This window comes from Neoarius graeffei, chromosome 1 (genome assembly GCF_027579695.1).
Source record: "Neoarius graeffei isolate fNeoGra1 chromosome 1, fNeoGra1.pri, whole genome shotgun sequence".
NCBI classification, from domain to species: domain Eukaryota; kingdom Metazoa; phylum Chordata; class Actinopteri; order Siluriformes; family Ariidae; genus Neoarius; species Neoarius graeffei.
In genome coordinates, this window is record NC_083569.1 from 32778963 (window position 1) to 32797556 (window position 18594).

At 42.3% G+C, this 18594-nt stretch overlaps 1 protein-coding gene across 6 annotated transcripts in view; it reads right to left on the minus strand.

The window, feature by feature from the left end:
- Positions 1 to 18594, minus strand: part of rasal2 (RAS protein activator like 2) — a 168558-nt gene that overhangs the window by 14369 nt on the left and 135595 nt on the right. For 5 of the 6 annotated variants that reach the window (XM_060931035.1, XM_060931044.1, XM_060931010.1 and 2 more), the window contains 7 exons: positions 13713 to 13857; positions 11470 to 11706; positions 8157 to 8358; positions 7023 to 7222; positions 6009 to 6858; positions 2852 to 2983; positions 2401 to 2603 (listed from right to left, as the gene is read on the minus strand). In XM_060931035.1, the coding sequence (XP_060787018.1) occupies positions 2401 to 2603; positions 2852 to 2983; positions 6009 to 6858; positions 7023 to 7222; positions 8157 to 8358; positions 11470 to 11706; positions 13713 to 13857 (1969 nt within the window). The remainder of the gene's footprint in view (positions 1 to 2400; positions 2604 to 2851; positions 2984 to 6008; positions 6859 to 7022; positions 7223 to 8156; positions 8359 to 11469; positions 11707 to 13712; positions 13858 to 18594) is intronic. The other variant, XM_060931017.1, reaches the window with a different exon arrangement.

Genomic DNA, 18594 nt, shown 5'->3' on the forward strand with positions numbered 1-18594 from the left:
TAACAACTTGGGTCGTCCTTCTCCTCTTTAGTCCGAATGACACGGCGTCCCTGATTTCCATAAAGAACTTCAAATTTTGATTCGTCTGACCACAGAACAGTTTTCCACTTTGCCACAGTCCATTTTAAATGAGCCTTGGCCCAGAGAAGACGTCTGCGCTTCTGGATCATGTTTAGATACGGCTTCTTCTTTGAACTATAGAGTTTTAGCTGGCAACGACGGATGGCACGGTGAATTGTGTTCACAGATAATGTTCTCTGGAAATATTCCTGAGTCCATTTTGTGATTTCCAATACAGAAGCATGCCTGTATGTGATGCAGTGCTGTCTAAGGGCCCGAAGATAACGGGCACCCAGTATGGTTTTCCGGCCTTGATCCTTACGCACAGAGATTCTTCCAGATTCTCTGAATCTTTTGATGATTATTATGCACTGTAGATGATGATATGTTCAAACTCTTTGCACTTTTACACTGTCGAACTCCTTTCTGATATTGCTCCACTATTTGTCGGCGCAGAATTAGGGGGATTGGTGATCCTCTTCCCAACTTTATTTCTGAGAGCCGCTGCCACTCCAAGATGCTCTTTTTATACCCAGTCATGTTAATGACCTATTGCCAATTGACCTAATGAGTTGCAATTTGGTCCTCCAGCTGTTCCTTTTTTGTACCTTTAACTTTTTAACAGGTCTCTTATTGCCCCTGTCCCAACTTTTTTGAGGTGTGTTGCTGTCATGAAATTTCAAATGAGCCAATATTTGGCAAGAAATTTCAAAATGTCTCACTTTCGACATTTGATATGTTGTCTATGTTCTATTGTGAATACAATATCAGTTTTTGAGATTTGTAAATTATTGCATTCCGTTTTTATTTACAATTTGTACTTTGTCCCAACTTTTTTGGAATCGGGGTTGTAATAGGTGAGAGGCTGAGGGCTACAAAAACGGATATCAGCGCCGCCCAATGCACCTTAAAGGAACAGTCCACCGTACTTCCATAATGAAATATGCTCTTATCTGAATTGAGACGAGCTGCTCCGTACCTGTCCGAGCTTTGCGCGACCTCCCAGTCAGTCAGACGCAGTCAGACGCGCTGTCACTCCTCATAGCAATGTAGCTAGGCTCAGCATGGCCAATGGTGTTTTTTGGGGCTGTAGTTAGATGCGACCAAACTCTTCGGCGTTTTTCCTGTTTACATAGGTTTATATGACCAGTGATATGAAACAAGTTCAGTTACATAAATTGAAACGTAGCGATTTTCTATGCTATGGAAAGTGCGCACTATAATGACAGGCGTACTAACACCTTCTGCGCGCTTCGGCAGCGCATTGATACAGAGCTCAGATATCAATGCGCTGCCGAAGCGCGCAGAAGGTGTTAGTACGCCTGTCATTATAGTGCGCACTTTCCATAGCATAGAAAATCGCCACGTTTCAATTTGTGTAACTGAACTTGTTTCATATCACTGGTCATATAAACCTATGTAAACAGGAAAAACGCCGAAGAGTTTGGTCGCATCTAACTACAGCCCCAAAAAATACCATTGGCCATACTGAGCCTAGCTACATTGCTAACAGGAGTGACAGCGCGTCTGACTGCGTCTGACTGACTGGGAGGTCGCGCAAAGCTCGGACAGGTACGGAGCAGCTCATCTCAATTCAGATAAGAGCATATTTCATTATGGAAGTACGGTGGACTGTTCCTTTAAGGACCTGATTAGTATTGGGATGGGAGACTGCCTGGGAAGACCAGGTCCTGGCATTGGAGGGACTTTGACTTTATGCAAAAGCAATTCTACTTCATTCTTGGTGAAGTCTGTCTTCTTAGATATGCTTTATATCGTCTGTAACAAGCAGTGCCATGAGCTGATTGCTTGGATTTTTAAAGGGCAGTTGTTTATATATGGAGATTTGGGGGTGGGGGGCGGGGGTTATGCCAATGAGCATGGAAGTGCATGAGCACATCAATTAGGAATGTGATGTGTGGGATTTCTCAATGCCCACTTTGTAATTACCTATTTTCTTATGTGCGTATTGGCAATTCCTGTGCACAAATGTACAACTTATTCAACACACACTTTAATTAATGAGACTCCAGGTATGATAGGCACATAAATACATATTTTTAATGTTGAATATTTTGATATTTGAAAAACAGAAGAAACTGAAACTGTTAATCAATAATACACATGTAATCATTCAGTGCAAACAAAAAGAGTTACTTCTGTTGCTCTTAACAGATACATAATATACACACATAATACATGTATTTATTCCAAGTTAAATACCTGTGGCCCTTGAGGGTACATAAATAAGCCAGAGTGGCCTAGGTGGAAATTGAGTTTGACATCCACTCTGCATTGCTTTCAGTATACACACACACACACACACACACACACACATACCTGCAGATAATGCTCTTCATTTGGCTGTCCTTCTCCTCCTGTTGCCGCCGCAGGCGCTCCTCGCTGTCCTCCAGGCGAGTCTTGTACTCCAACAGCAGCCTCTGCATTTGCTGCTCTTGTGCCGCAAGTCGCCGTTCATATTCTTCTAAACGGCGGCCAGACACGCGCAGCCGCTCCTTCAGCTTTGTGATCTCTTGCTCATACTACATGAGGGACCATGTGTTAAGAATAGTTAGTAAGAAGGAAAGGAAAACATTAGATATACATTTTCATACATATAGGGGTGGAAATTATAGTGATTCATGATTTACTGTACAGTTGGTTTAGTGTCATAATACAGTACTAAGTAAACATTCTTTTGCAAAAGTCACGTCTATTTATCATATCTGGAAAAACTCAGTTTTTGGTCTTTTATTGGAGCAGTTTTGTCTCTTGATGCTTTGGCAGGTACCTTCTCCACATGCTTGCTTTCCTTCTTGCTCTGGCCTTCCTCCTCATCCTCCTCGTACTGGCCATTATTTAGCACCCACGCTGCTGTCCGCTCAACAGGAGACATGGTGACCGACTCGACAGGAGTGTGCACCTGCATACACACAATATTGCAAATATTATATACACACACACCTGAATATATATACTGTATGTAGCACTATTCAAAAGTCTTAGACACATGCAAAGAAATGCTGTAAAGGAGTGTTGCTCAACCACTGGGCTGCGGCCCATTAGTGGGTCGCGAAGCACCATCTAGTGGGCTACAATTTTTTTTCCAAGTTGAAGTTAATTTTTATTTGTAGTAGGGTACAATTGTTGGATTGCAGCCGACGTCACATCCGCCTCGTTAAGCTACGGGCACACTACAGCTCGTGATGCTTTGTGATGGGTTATCGATGAAAATGAGGCATTTCGGTGGCGATGCATAGCGATATGCACGTGAGCTAAAAGTTGTGGTCACACAGCACGAGAACACTTGACTGTCGTGCCTTTGCGCGCTTGAGCCTGGTGCAGCTCGAGCGGCCGCACGTGCTCGCGGAGTGCGTTGTGCACGCGCTTGGGACCCAGTCGTTATAGGAAACACCTGATACTGAGCGCAATCAGCACGCACAGATACGGACACTGTTTTTACAGAGGCTTTGCGACGTATTATCGTCATCACTGTCACGTTTGTTTCGAGCCATGTTTATAACGCTGTTTAAATATTTTGCTTTCTGTTTTGCTTTTGTAAATATCACACCTGCTAATAAACACTCTTCCTGCACTTAGATCCATCTACCGCCAGCTATCTTAGTGTCCTGATCCCCAGCTCTTTAACCCAGCCACATATAAAAAGTTGTACGCCTCCATGCTCTTCCAGGTTTTCATCTGTTTGTCCGTGTAGAATGATGTCTGCAGCACCAGGTAGTTTGAGATGTCAGGGAACTCAACAGATGGATAATTTTCCAACTCATAGGAAAAATCCTCCTTTGTTAGTGTGTAAGGATCTATCCCATTGAGTGGTTTCTAGATCCACTTCCTTTGAGTGTACTTCTTGGTTTTAATAACTTGCTTGTTTGCTGAACACAAACATGGCAATAAGTTCTTGTGTTAATCACCCAGACTCCACTTTTGGATCATTAATCCCTTTTGACTGAGAATGCCCTGCATGCATGGTTTTATGTTGGCTTCTGGCACATCCATACGGTTTTAAATACAATACCTACAATTAAAACAGTTTATTTGTATTGCATTTATTTAATTCCTGGGCTCCCATCTGTAACAGGGAGTGATGTTGCATCCCATTAATACACTTTACAATAGATTATTAGATTCTAATAGAATAGATGAGCCAAAATAATTGGGGATCTGTGGCAGCGGGGGCGTGGTCAAGTGTCGGTCTGTGACCGGAGGGCAGAGTCAGGGAAGGTAAGTGGCAGAATCACTGCACCTGATGTTGGTTAATCTGTGTTGGTGTGTCTTCCCCAGTGACCGCGCCCTATAAGGAGAGAGAGAGAGAGCAGAGGAAGGAATCTCTCTCCCCAACCAGACGACTGGTGTGTGTGTGTGTGTGTGTGTGTGTGTGTGTGTGTGTGGATAGATAGAGTATCTAAAGTCTGAAAAGACATAAAATAAAGAGGTTCTCGTGGAACTTAATTCTGGCCTGCCGTCTTTTCTGTGCTCCACCCCTACGAACTGCTACAGGATCTTTTTTAATGGGCCCCGACTCGTTACAAGTATGAATAGGTGGGCCTCAAAGCAGAAAAGGTTGAGAACCCCTGCTGTAAAGCAAAGATTCCTTCAAAAATAAAAATGAAGCATTTTTACAATTTGCACACTTTTATAAAGAAACTGTCTGGCTTGTTTTACTAAGCATCTTGAAGAATCTACCACAGTTCTGTCTTTGACTTTGACCGTCCCCCTTACTTCTTTTTTTCTGCATGCAAAACCCAGCAGCCTTTATTAAAAAAGGTCAGTTATATAACGTGATATGATGGTTAAAAAAATCATGCCTTTTTCTACAACATTTAACATTTTGTTTTGAAAAAGTAATGTTTGGAAAGTTGTGTGTTTTTTTTTTTTTACCGACTCACTAATACACTCTTCAAATAAACATCTACAACAAAATTTGTATCGTGTGCTTAAGACTTTTGCCAGCACCTCATAATGTAGGTCTTCCTCAACCTGTTGCTCAGTGTTTGATGCACACAATTTTCTGGAATGTCTTTATATACTGTAGCATTGAGATTTTACTCAGGGGTTGAGCCCCAACCTGTTCCAGTATGACGATGCCCCTGTGCATAAAGTGAGGTCCATGAAGACATGGTTTGCCAAGGTTCACAGGTTGGCAGAGACCTTCACCTCTGTTCTGCTAACACTGGGACACCACAGTATACCAGCATAACCCATCATGTAAGGTGAAGTTGTTCTATTTTGCCAAACTATTAACCACACCTTCCAGGTTTATACTGAGACTGGTCTCTGGTCTGTGTGTGCATGTTTGTACTGCTGCTTGAGTCATGGCTGTGTGTTTGTAAACTGAATATCTATACTGTCTTTGGCCAAAAGTATGTGGACAGCTGACAATACCATCCATATGAGTGGCTTCCTCAAATTGCCGCCACAGAGTTGGAAACACCCAACAATTATCAGAATAACAGTGACAATTGACAGAATGTCTTTGTATGTTGTAGGATTAAGATTTTCTTTCACTAGAATGATGGGGCTAAGCCCAAACCTGTTCCAGCATGACAATGCCTCTGTGCATAAACTGAGGTTGATAAAGACATGGTTTACAAGGCTGATGTGGAACAACTCAAGTGGCCTGCACTGAGCACAGACCTCAACTCCAGTAAAACACATTTGGGATGAACTGGAACACCAACTGTGGGCCAGACCTTCTTGCCAGACATCAGTGCCTTACCTCACTAATGCTTTTGTGGCTGAATGGGCACAAATTTCCAGAGCAGCACAGTTCAAAATCTAGAGGAAAACCTTCCCAAAAGAGTGGAGGATATTATAGCAGCAAAGGGGGAGCAACACTACATTAACGTCCATTGTTTTGGAATGGAACGTTCAATACTCAGATGTCCACATACTTTTGGCCATATAATGTAGATCCAAATGAATGTGCATACCTGTCTGTTCGTTCTGTTGCTGTGGATGGGGCTGTCTCGTGAGCAGATCGACTGCTGTCTGGAGCTAGTTTCACTTTGCTGTTGTGGGTCTGTATTGACACTGCTGCTGCTGCGTAGTGAGGTGCTATGTGGCAGTGAGCGTGGCACCCCTCCATTTGATCTACTTTGCTGTTCCACCTTTACAATATGTGCTGTCCCTGCACCACTCTGCCTGGCTATAGCCAGTACCTGTGGCCCTGACTGAGCATCAACGAGGCCTGTATGCCAGCAGGAAGAAGGTGTTTCCTCTTCCTCGATACTGGTGGTGGAGGGCATCCTTTTCCTGGGTGTAGTGCTGGGGCTGGCACTGTGCGAGCTTGCTGTGCTCAGGTTCTCTGAGCTGGATTGGGCCTGAAGTGGCGTCTGAGCTGAGCGCAGTGCATGCATATTGCTTAGCTGGTATACAGGGTTCTGAAAGCAGAGTGGCTGTAGGCTGCGCTGCTGGCTTAAAGATGGTTGCAGAGGCCGGCGGACCTGTGGTGCACTCTGAGGTATGTTTTCCCTTAGCGTGACCACTTTGGCCTGCTGTTGCTGTGGATGGTGGTGATGAAGGTGAAGAACAGGGGGAGGCAGTGGACCGATGGACACTTGGGAACCTACGCGTCCTATTCTCGGTGGGACTTCATGAAGAAGGTGTGAGTCCTGCAGGTCCATCAGGGAGATGCTCCGCCCATTAGGAAGGTGGCTTTCTCGCTCCTTGTCGGAGAAGCTCATGCTGTGCAGGGATGGCTGCTGGGACAGTAAAGGGGGCTTTCCACGTGACAGAACTTCTGTATGTTCTTGCACTGGAGATTTGGCATTCTGAATTTCACTGTGAAAAATAAAAAGCATAAGGAAAATCCCATAAGGCTCACAGAAAACCAACTGCTCAGCTGCCATGGCATATGTAAGCTATTAAACACAATTCTAAATCCTCTCAGGCTGGCAAATCTCAGTAGCAGAAGCAGTGATGTGCTTAGAGAGAAGGTTATCTACCTGTCGTTTGGGTCCTCAAATATCCTCTGCAGTCCTGAAGAGACACTGCCAGTGATATTGTGGGTGGAGCCGTGGTCTTGGAAACGTCTGAGCTGCTGCTGGATTGGTGTGGGGCTGGACAGTGAACGTGTGATGTCACCCAGGATACGTGGCAGAGGCCCCAGTTTGGCTACCGTCGCCTGCAGGAAGGAATTGTCACCCTGGGGTTGAAGTGTTTTTTCAGCCCAAGCAGTTTAAGGAAGGAGATGGCCAAAAGACACCATAATGCATTGGTGGTGGTACAGCAGAACCATGGAGACGCATTGTGTCGGGTGGAAAAATGGAAGGAGCAAACAGAAGAAGGTGGAAAAGAGAGAGAAAGCAGAAGATGGGGATGAGGACACAGAGAAAAAAAAAGAATAAAATTAAGAATAAATAGAAAAAATAACACATGCTTACAAAAATTATGAGCCATTCCAAAATAAATCAATTAAATGGTGGGATTGAAAGGTAAAATGCAGTGCATGCATCAAGGCCAAATATCAAGTCTGAATGTGTGTGATGTAGGAAGGGCTAATGACCAAAGGTAAACATATCACAGGGAAGGATTAATGAAGTCAAAACATAATCAGGCTACAAGGTTGAGGCCCAAGACCAGCAGGGGTTAGAGTTGGGTTAGAGGTGTGGGAACCAGGAATGTACCACCCATTTTGATCCTGTTTACATGAGCACTTTAACCAACAACATACTGCAACCTGTCTTATATGCAATAGTGTACAAATGTAAACACGAAAACAAGGAATTCACAAATCATACCCAATATGAAAGCTAAGAATTGGAGGAAAATGTCAGTGCATTACAATTAGTTCAATGGGGAAAACCTCAAACAAACACATCCCCATGCTCTAGCATTTGGCACGTAGTCCAAACATGAGTAGGGCTGCAAAGACCGCTTGAGAAGTTCAATAAATTAATAAAAAAGAAAGTGTACAATCATTAGACAAATTGAGACCCCTCCCACAGAAAAAAATGCCCTCTTCTTGACCATGGTGAGTTGTGGATTTGAAAAATAAAATAAACTGAATAAATAGAAAGACCTGACAAATACAAGTTTCCAGAGGTACTGCTGCAGTACCTTAACTGACAGTTCTGTACCTTGTCCAGCTGCGACACCACCTCCCACAGCAGGGCATGCAGCAGAGAGAGCTCACGGCCTAAGTCGATGTATCCCTCAAAACCTGGTGTGTTGGAGATAGTTTCGAGGTTGGAGATCTCCAGCAGGAAGCGGGTCATGCCTGCCCACTCATGCTCCAGGAAATCGTTCATGAAGGCCATGTACTCTTCTTTGTTGCCAAACCTGAGGACAACATGGGATTTATAAACATGTTTTTTACACTTTAAGAATTTCTGAAAGGTCTGTAGAAAGAATGCATTTCTAGAATGTATTAATCAGAAATTAACACCACCATGATACACTGCAACCTCGCTGTAAGGAACTCCTTGGGGACATCCAAATAGTTCGTAATACCGTAAAGTTCGTAATACTCAAATGGACCCACTTGTCACACCAGACATGCACTCTTATGTAAAACAAAACCAACTGTGTTTAATTTATATTTATGCTTATTTCAGTTACATATTTACAAAGTAAAGGAAATAAGTCACATTGTCATTTGCTTCCCGCATCTCCTTTCTTTTCAGCCCATTATGTTGACTGCAGTCATGGACAAAGTCTCAGAGCTTGTTTTCTTTACAAGTTGAAATTGAATTTTTTGGGATACCATATTCTTTAGACAAATTCGTTGCTTTCTCACCATACTTTAGACAGTCCAAGATATGAAGTTTGTCTTACGTTTACGAGTGTCATGTAATGGGGGCGGATGATGGATGTAATTGCATGAAGAGTGTTTATGTCAGCCTCTTGCTGTGTGGGGATCTTACTTTTATTTTTGCTGACGGTTTGCTGTGATTTATTTGGCTTGCTGTGATTTATTTGGGTTGCTGTGTCACTTAGCCCATGTTTACATTAGACCGTATCAGCGGATCATCAGATTAACGTTTTTAAAACGATTAGTGTGCACACAGCAACACCAATACACGATTTGCGTGCACACAGCAACACCAATACACGGATACGCTCGGCTCCGCAGGCATCCTGCGCTCCAAATCACTCCGCCCTGAACAGTGAGTGCCCTCTGGAGGGTGCGCACTCCGGCCCTGCGCAGCTCACAGAGCGCGCGAGTGAAGTGCACAAGCTGTGATTCGGGACTGAGCCGCTGTGTGTGTGTGTGATCCCAGCGCACATCACTTACTACTTGCAAGTGGAAGGATGGCAAGCCTAAAGACAATCATAACTACACAATGGGCAGTATTTGCATCAGTATTTGCAGTATTTTCATACTTTTATACTCTTTAATGAAAGGTGATACAAGGCAGAAGTCCGCGCCGTTTTTCAGCAGTCGCGTCACATGACCAACGCCAGCGAATCAGGAAGGTGGATGTCACAGTGACGTTGTCCAATGCTGACGCCAGCTAGAGCTCAGCACAGCGTATCCACGTATCTCAATGTTTACACAGCACCGGAGCTGACACGATCTGGATTGAATACGTGGACCCTGGCGGATTCCCGTTTCCCGGCGTTTCCAGGCGGTTTAATGTAAACGGACAGTGCATCCGCGAAGAAAACGAGACAGATACGGTCTAATGTAAACTTGGCCTAAGACTTCCTGTGATTTTGGTGTGCTCACATAATTGGTTGATTGCTGTGATTTTACCGGTGCTGCCAGTTGACTGCTACCCACACTGACCTTGTATTTGCGGCTCTCTAATATCCTCCAATTGCTTGAGATGAACCAGCTGTCTGGACAATTATTACCTGACCTATCGAAGCACTTGAAAGACGAAGGGGTGGGGTATAAAAACGGGACCTTTTCAGTATTACGAGAGATTCGGCAGGGATCGGACGCCGCAGCAGACACGCAGTTACCAGTGGAAGATCAGCGGGCAGACTGATGAAGGAACGAACCTGAGGGACGACGAACCGGACCGCAGCTGTATTCAACGCCCGTTACGTCCTTCTAAAGGAACGTGAGCATATCTGTGTGTATGTGTGTGTGTGCCCTTCCAGTTTTTCTTTGCCTGTGCTGTGCTGTTTCCCTGATTTGCTGCCTTCCTTCCGAGGTGCGTCGGCTGCGGACTTAGGAAATCGCGACCTAGCCAACAGGAATCTGGAGACAACTGTACTTAATTCAACGCTCGCTAACGACAGGGCAAAGGGATGTAAGACTCCTCCTTCCCTGCTGTTTTTGCCTTGTTGTTGTTGTGTATGTTGGCACTGTCTGACGCTTCCTCCTTTACTGCCCGAGGTGTGCGCCGACTCCGGGCGAGCCACAGACGTCTTCGGGAATCCCCCGCTGCTACCTGGACGCCGGAGCTGTGACGTCACACGCAGGGCTTCCCCGCGCACCAGGCTTCTCCACGATTTCAGCGCTTCTGGGACTGGGATTCCTCTTTGCGCGGACTGTGCACTGCTGAGATGGGACAATTTTATTTTGTTCATTTTTTATTTTTTTCTTCTTCGTAGCTTGGTGCTATTTTTAAAGGACAATTTAGTTATTTATTTATTAAATAAAGCATATATATATTTTTTTAAACTTCTGTTTTTGTGATCCTTCTGTGTCCTGGGCATTTGCTGTCAATTAAAGGGTTAAAAAGTGCCTTACGGCCGACATTTATTTAAAGACGGGAAGGCAAACAGTTCAAAAACATAAGACAAAGGTAGGGTTGTGGAACAGGCAATAGTTGAGTGAGGCACAAACAGAATATCAGAGGTAATCACAAAGGCAAAGTCCAAAATAAAAAAGCAAGTAAAACAATACACAGCACAAAGGCTTGGTAATGTGAGACACTCGGTACAGCGCATATACTTCACAAAGTCTGTGCATTTAGGGAGTCCTTATAAGCACGTGCTGTGATTGTGCTCTAATCTGTAACAGGTTCATGATAATTAGCCCTAATGGCACGCACGTGAGCACTTAGAGCTCAGCGTGCCAAGCGTGTGGACGTGACAACGTGTAGCCATGACAACAATGCTTAACGAGTAAAGACTTGAGTAAAACTGCTTTTAGCTGCTAAAATAAAGTTCTTTCAAGGGATTTTGAAGGGAATCAAGTCAATGATTGCCATTCTCGATAACTGCTAGCGACTGACACCTAAGTGAGGCTTATTAAGCCTTTGTTTTATAGAATTAACACGTATTGTTAACTTGACTGCAGACTTGATTAATTATTTGTCTCTGGGGGGGAAGAGGAGCGCATGGCTTAGTGATGGTTTTTTTTTTTGAAGTTCGTACTAAAAGAGTCTGTTAGAACAAGGTTGCAGTGTATTTAGTTCTAGACCAGTATGATATGTGAGAATTTGAAACCGTACAAATATAAATACTTAAAACATGCAGAAGTGCGTTGCATACTTGGTGAAGTTGGCAAGGTTCTGGATGACTTTAGCGATGAGGGTAAGCGTGCGTGAGGTACGGTCATCAGGATATTCCTGCATGAGGTTGAAAAGGGATGGTGACATGATAGCTGGACAGAGAAAGCGCAGAAACAGTGAGGCACTAATTAGTCGCTGGCTGATGTCTTGCTTCCCCCGGGCATGGCACTGTTGCTTCCATGAGGAAAACACTTCCTTCAGCTCACGTGGAAAAACACTGAGAGAAAGTACACAAAATATAGGAGAGAAATAAATCAATGGAAAGCAGGATAAGGGGCTTTCATAACCAGTGTAAATCTGTGTATCATCTGTTCAATTCATAGCCACTTTGAGATAATAATAATAATAAATAATAATAAAATGAAACAAAAACAAGTCTTTTCTTTAAATACATTTTCCACAAAACAAACTGTTTCATACTTTACAAGCATTCACATCCTGAATTCCCTCATAGTCCATTTCCCATTGGAAATGAGAAATATGAAGAAAGAAAAAAAGTTTTTAAATGTATGGTTTGAATGGAGGGGAAAAAAAAATCACCAGAAGGGGAAGATTTGAGGATCTGAACAGTGACAATGCAGGCAAAATACTGTAGCTGAAATATGATGGAAAGATGGCATCATTGGAGCTATACATGCATACAACTGTCAAAAATGTTTGCTGATGGATTTACATGCACCCATATGTTTGCCTATCTGGCTCAAGTCAGTGAAGAGAAATATTCAGCCATGAGTTTATGCAGGTTTTGATCACAAGTTGAGAAGGAAATGACAAGCTGATGACGACCTCCGAGAAACATCAGTGGCTAAGTCAATAAATGTGGGAATACTGTATATATGGTACTGTGCAAAAGTCTTAGGCACCCTGTTACTTTCCATACAAACTTGGTTATCGATTTCTATTTTATGACTTCTACATTATTGAGTCAGTACAAAAACATTTTAGAGTTCCAAACGTTCGTTTTCCAGAACAAAATTAAGTATTACAGAAAAAAAAATGTTTGCATCTGAGCAACATATTACATAAGAGACCACTTTTCAGATTACAAAAGAAAAAACATAATGAAGGCTACTGGGGTTTGCTGCAAAATGAAGAAGCGAGTGTGACAGTCAAAGTGTCCAGAAGAACTGTGGCTGGTTCTGTAAGATGCTCAGTAAAACCTACAGCTCATTTCCGCATAAAACTGCACTAATTGTACCTGAGACTACTATTTTTTTTTAAAGCAAAGGGTCATCTCACACCAAATACTGACTTTGTTTCATTTATTATGGCTTACTGATGTTTATAGTGTTTTTTTTTAATGTTGAAACATTTCATTTCATTATTTTTAAGCCATTTTTGGTCTACAGCATTTCTTTACATATACCTAAAGCTAGCCGCACACTACGGCAATCCACGCGGTACCGAACCAACCCATTTCAGAGCCGACTCCCGACAGGGCACGCACATATCCCCTGACTGTTGACGAGTGCAGTCACGATTGAAGCGACACATGACAACTTAATAGCTTTGTGATTGGCTATTGGCTATAGTTACTGTTAAATCCAACACTTGAAGATGCTACAGGCTGAATTACACATGACACAACATGGAATATGTAGCGCACTATCTAGGCTGCATGAGCTATTATTTCCAACCGTAAATAGTGCACTTATATAGGGGAGTTAAAGCAATTTGGAATTCAGCCACACAACTTGAGCAGAGTGGCTTTCCAGCCCACTGTGTCTATGGATAAAGCTTCAGTCTATGGAATTACAGTATATACCTGCATTAGGTGCTACCAACACGTATTTCTCGCGCTAGAAATTGTGTTTAATGATGTCACGTGTTATATGCGAAAGATATGATTGGCTATTGCTAGCGACTCTCGCCGATCAGTCTGGCTCCCGATTAGTTTTTCGAATCGGCTGTGAGATGAGTCGGTACCATCGAAAACTAGTCTTTACGCCTGACTCGCGACTTCAGTTGGCTCGGTACGCTGAAAATCGGCATAGTGTGCGGCTAGCTTAAGACTTTTGCACAGTACTGTATATATTAACCACAACGATATTCTAGGCTCAACAAATTGACCTCATTTATCGGCCAGGCCACTGCCATTTCTATGAAATGGTCATCTACTTGTCCTCTCTTCCAGGACAAAACGTTTCATGTATGTCTAAAATTCAGCACACAGACCAAAATTCTTCAGCATATACAAAGTCTGGATTGTTGAGTTGAATTTACCAGTAGGAGTTGATGATCTTGCAGAAGGCGAGCTCACAGCACATTTTTAAGTTGCTTTGGTGTTCAGGCAGCTCACTGCTGGGGCACTTCGATGGATCCACCTCACAGTTCTCATCCGACTCATAGAGAGCTTTGATAAACTCTCCTTAAAAGCAGAGAAATGGAATGGGTTATGTCTCAATAGGTACTGGGTATCTCTCAACAGGCACACATCTAAACAATCAAATATTTATTTCAGGGAAATCAGTCGAATCAACCAATTCTGATATTTTAGTTTGAAGCATGTGAAAGGAAAAACACTGCCAATCCCTCATATGGAATTGTTTTAAACACAAAAGTAATTGACATCATTTTTATGTCCCTGTGTGAACGGTGATCTACATGAACTGTATGATAGCTACAGTAAGATGTGACCGACATAAAGCTACATTCATTTTCTAGATTTTAGTGATTCAAATAGACCAGACTAAGGAAACCCATGGAGATATCATGACTCTGAATGACATTTTTCTTCATATTACCCATATTCAACCCTTTATTGTAATAATCTTCTGTGAAAGATTTTCTATGGAAACCACAAGCAATGTCTCATCTCATCTCATTATCTCTAGCCGCTTTATCCTGTTCTACAGGGTCGCAGGCAAGCTGGAGCCTATCCCAGCTGACTACGGGCGAAAGGCGGGGTACACCCTGGACAAGTCGCCAGGTCATCACAGGGCTGACACATAGACACAGACAACCATTCACACTCACATTCACACCTACGGTCAATTTAGAGTCACCAGTTAACCTAACCTGCATGTCTTTGGACTGTGGGGGAAACCGGAGCACCCGGAGGAAACCCACGCGGACACGGGGACAACATGCAAACTCCACACAGAAAGGCCCTCGCCAGCCACAGGGCTCGAACAGCACTAACCACTACACCACCGTGCCGCCTCCACAAGCAATGTTTATTTTATTATTATTTTTAACTACCTACATCCCAAAGTTCCCAGCAATAGTATCATTAGTATTCACTTGCGGTGCATCATGCAGTCTGACCACCAGGGGTGATGTTTCAACACTTGCTGTGCCACTTGACTGCCATTCTAAAGGTCCATAGACTTAGCAAAGCCAGCTCTGTTGGCTAATTTTATCTCTCACATAGGTGGTAACATTCAACATTAGATACATTTTGTACAGCAAGTTGCCTGTGGCGTCATAGTAAATAATTAATAGTACACGTTCAAACTGCATTAAGTTTAGTTTCATGTTTAATTTGTCTCTTGCTGGGACTGTTTCTATTTGTGGTCTTATCACGATATCCATATCGTTACAATCTGTATCAGAGCACATCTTACTGGTGTTCACTTTAACACTGGTTAGAGGGTTGGTGGTTATCCGGAGCTCATAGAACATGGTTACATGTATAACCTAACAGTTTTGCTAGCTCCACTAACCATGTTTATGCATCAACTATATGGCTAATGATGTCACGCTTGGGGTGAGAAAAGGGCAGGTAGTCAATCGACAGAATTTGGGAAAACATTTTTTCCAAAAACTAACCAGTGTTCCATTGTGATAAAAATATCTGTTTGGCATGCTTGAAACTGGTACAGGCTGTTTTGAGTGCATCTTGTTTTGGTTAGTTAAATCCTTGGGATTTATCTTCACTCACACATTCTGTTCTCTGCTTAATGAAGGTTATGTTGACCAGTGATGCCTTTCCTCTTTTCATAAGATTATGATCCTGATGGGTGACGTAATGGTACATACAGTGGTGCTTGAAAGTTTGTGAACCCTTTAGAATTTTCCATATTTCTGCATAAATATGACCTAAAACATCACATTTTCACACAAGTCCTAAAAAGTAGATAAAGCGAATCCAGTTAAACAAATGAGACAAAAATATTATACTTGGTCATTTATTTATTGAGGAAAACGATCCAATATTACATATCTGTGAGTGGCAAAAGTATCTGAATCTTGAGGATTAACAGTTAATTTGAAGGTGAAATTAGAGTCAGGTGTTTTCAATCAATGGGACGACAATCAGGCAGTGTTGTTTTTGGCAGCCATTTTTGATTTAGTCTTAGTCTTTTGGATGAAATGCTTATTAGTTTTAGTCACATTTTAGTCAATTCCATCCTTGACACTTTTGGTCTAGTTTTAGTCGACGAAAACTAAAAGGGTTTTAGTCCAGTTTTAGTCATTCATTTTAGTCGAAAAAATAATTACTTTAAAACATTAAATTAGGCCAATACAGAGATAGGAAATTGTAATCAAGGTTGACAGGTTGTGCATAACATACTCTCAAAACAGTGTCTCAAAACAAACTTGTTTCACTTGAAAGTAAAAAGTATGTCAAATATTTGGGTTTAATAATCGATGACAATCTTTCTTGGAAGCCTCATATTGATTTTATTTGCAACAAAATAAGCAAGGTTGTCGGCCTTTTGGCCAAGCTTAGACATTTTATTCTACTACATACCCTTAAGACATTATATCGCTCTCTATTTCAACCTTATTTAACATATGGTCTTAGTTCTTGGGGACAGGTTTGTAAAACTCATATAAACAAAGTATTAATCCTACAAAAATGAGCTTTAAGATTAATCCATTTTGTTGATAATAGAGAAAGTGCCCTTCCATTGTTTTCCAAAACCAATATTTTACCAGTAAATCTTCTTTTCTATGAATGTATTTCTAAATTAATGTATGACATTCTTAATCAAAGTGCACCCTCAAACATTTGTAAATTATTTTCTTCTATTTCTAGTATCCATTCTTATAACACTAGGTCATCTTACTCCAAGAACTTATATACTCAGTATTCTTGTACAAATCTACAAAAGAACTAATTTTCCCGTGTTGGTGTTAGGGTATGGAACCAGATTCCAACTTCTATAAGATCTTCATCTAAATTGTCGTTCAAGAAAAAAGTCAGACACCACCTTTTTTCTGATTTAAGTAGATATGGATATGATGTTGACATCTCCAAACTCTTTCTTTCTACATAACTTTATTTCTTTTTTTTTTTTTTTATTAAGTTTCTGCCATTGCACAAATAAACTAACAATAAAAATAAGATATAAAATGAAATTATGTAATAAAAAACTTAGTAAACTTAATAAATGGCAAGGCAAACACAACAGAGCTAGGCTCCAATAACAGTGCCGCCTAATATATATAATTAAGATATATTTATCTTAGTTTTAACTTTAAATATTATTTAATACCATGCATGAATTATTATTATCAGTATGACAAGTATACCTCTCTCTCTCTATATATATATATTTTTTCAATGTTATTGAATGATATATTACTGTACCTTTATATCGAATAACAAGTATTGTCTCCTCTTTTTCTTTTTGTTACCAAATAGTTGTTAATTTGTCAAGTATGTTTTATTATCTTTTTCATACATATTTAAATCTCATCTCATTATCTCTAGCCGCTTTATCCTGTTCTACAGGGTCGCTGGAGTCTATCCCAACTGACTACGGGCGAAAGGCGGGGTACACCCTGGACAAGTCGCCAGGTCATCACAGGGCTGACACATAGACACAGACAACCATTCACACTCACATTCACACCTACGGTCAATTTAGAGTCACCAGTTAACCTAACCTGCATGTCTTTGGACTGTGGGGGAAACCGGAGCACCCGGAGGAAACCCACGCGGACAACATGCAAACTCCGCACAGAAAGGCCCTCGCTGGCCACGGGGCTTGAACCCGGACCTTCTTGCTGTGAGGCGACAGTGCTAACCACTACACCACCGTGCCACCATATTAATTCATATTAAATATTTTTTTTCTTTGTAAACATGAGTCTGCCTTGATTAGCAGTGCGCTATTTGCAGACTCGTGTAGTCTATTATATGTTTATATGTAACTGAAACAAAAGATTGATTGATTGAAGTGTGCATGCTCTCTACATAAACACTGTATAGTGCAGACATGCCAAGTCTCCCGGAAGTTCTGGGAGTCTCCCGCATATTGATAGTGGCTCCCTGATGCCCACAAATTGGAGAATATCTCCCGGAATCTAGAGCAAGCAAGCAAGAGCGTGCACGTGAAACATTAATGTCTGTATTGCGCATATGACGGAGTGCGCGAGGGAGAGCGAGAGAGTCTGCGTGTGTACCAGTTCATGTAGCGCATGCTAGACAAAGAGCATCCTGATTGGTTTACAGACATCCAAACTCATTTCAGGGAGGTGTCATGACTCCCCCTAGTCTGGCTAACATGACTTCAAAGCTCTGCGAGCATTTGGTCTGGCAAAGATATTAAACCCAACCGTTTCCCAAAGGCGTGGTTGACCCGCCTCCCTGAAATGCCTCAGTTTGCTACTGGTCGAAGCCAGAAAAGGCTGTGACGAAGCTTAAACCAATCACATCACTCTTTCCTCTGACGTATGTGACGCGACGGAAACTGCTTGAGTAACAGGAAGAAGATAAATACCTCCAGGGCTGCTCTTTGCTCCGTTTTCAATGAGAACTTCCCGTTGAATGCTTTCAATACAGCATCTACCGCTGTGTCAAAGGCTTGCCGCTGTTCCATGTTCGTAATGTTTCTAGTGAATGAAGCGCTTCCGGCATAGATTCTGTAAACAATCTATGGCTTCCGGTCGCAGTTCTACTACGTCACTGCCTTGAACACGCCTCTACCCAGGGCCGTTGGAGATGCTCAAAGTTGATTGGCTCCCGATTTTTCGGGAGCTTGGAAGAGCTGGAGATAGCTTGCCTTGCCAGACTAAGCTCGCAACAGGCCCTCGTGTTGCGTCACACTTAGGATGGGCGGGCCCAGGCTAGACCCCCCCCCCCCCCGCTGATGGGAAAAAAGTCATGCGTCACGACACCTCCCTGAAATTAGTTTCTTATACTCCATTGTTC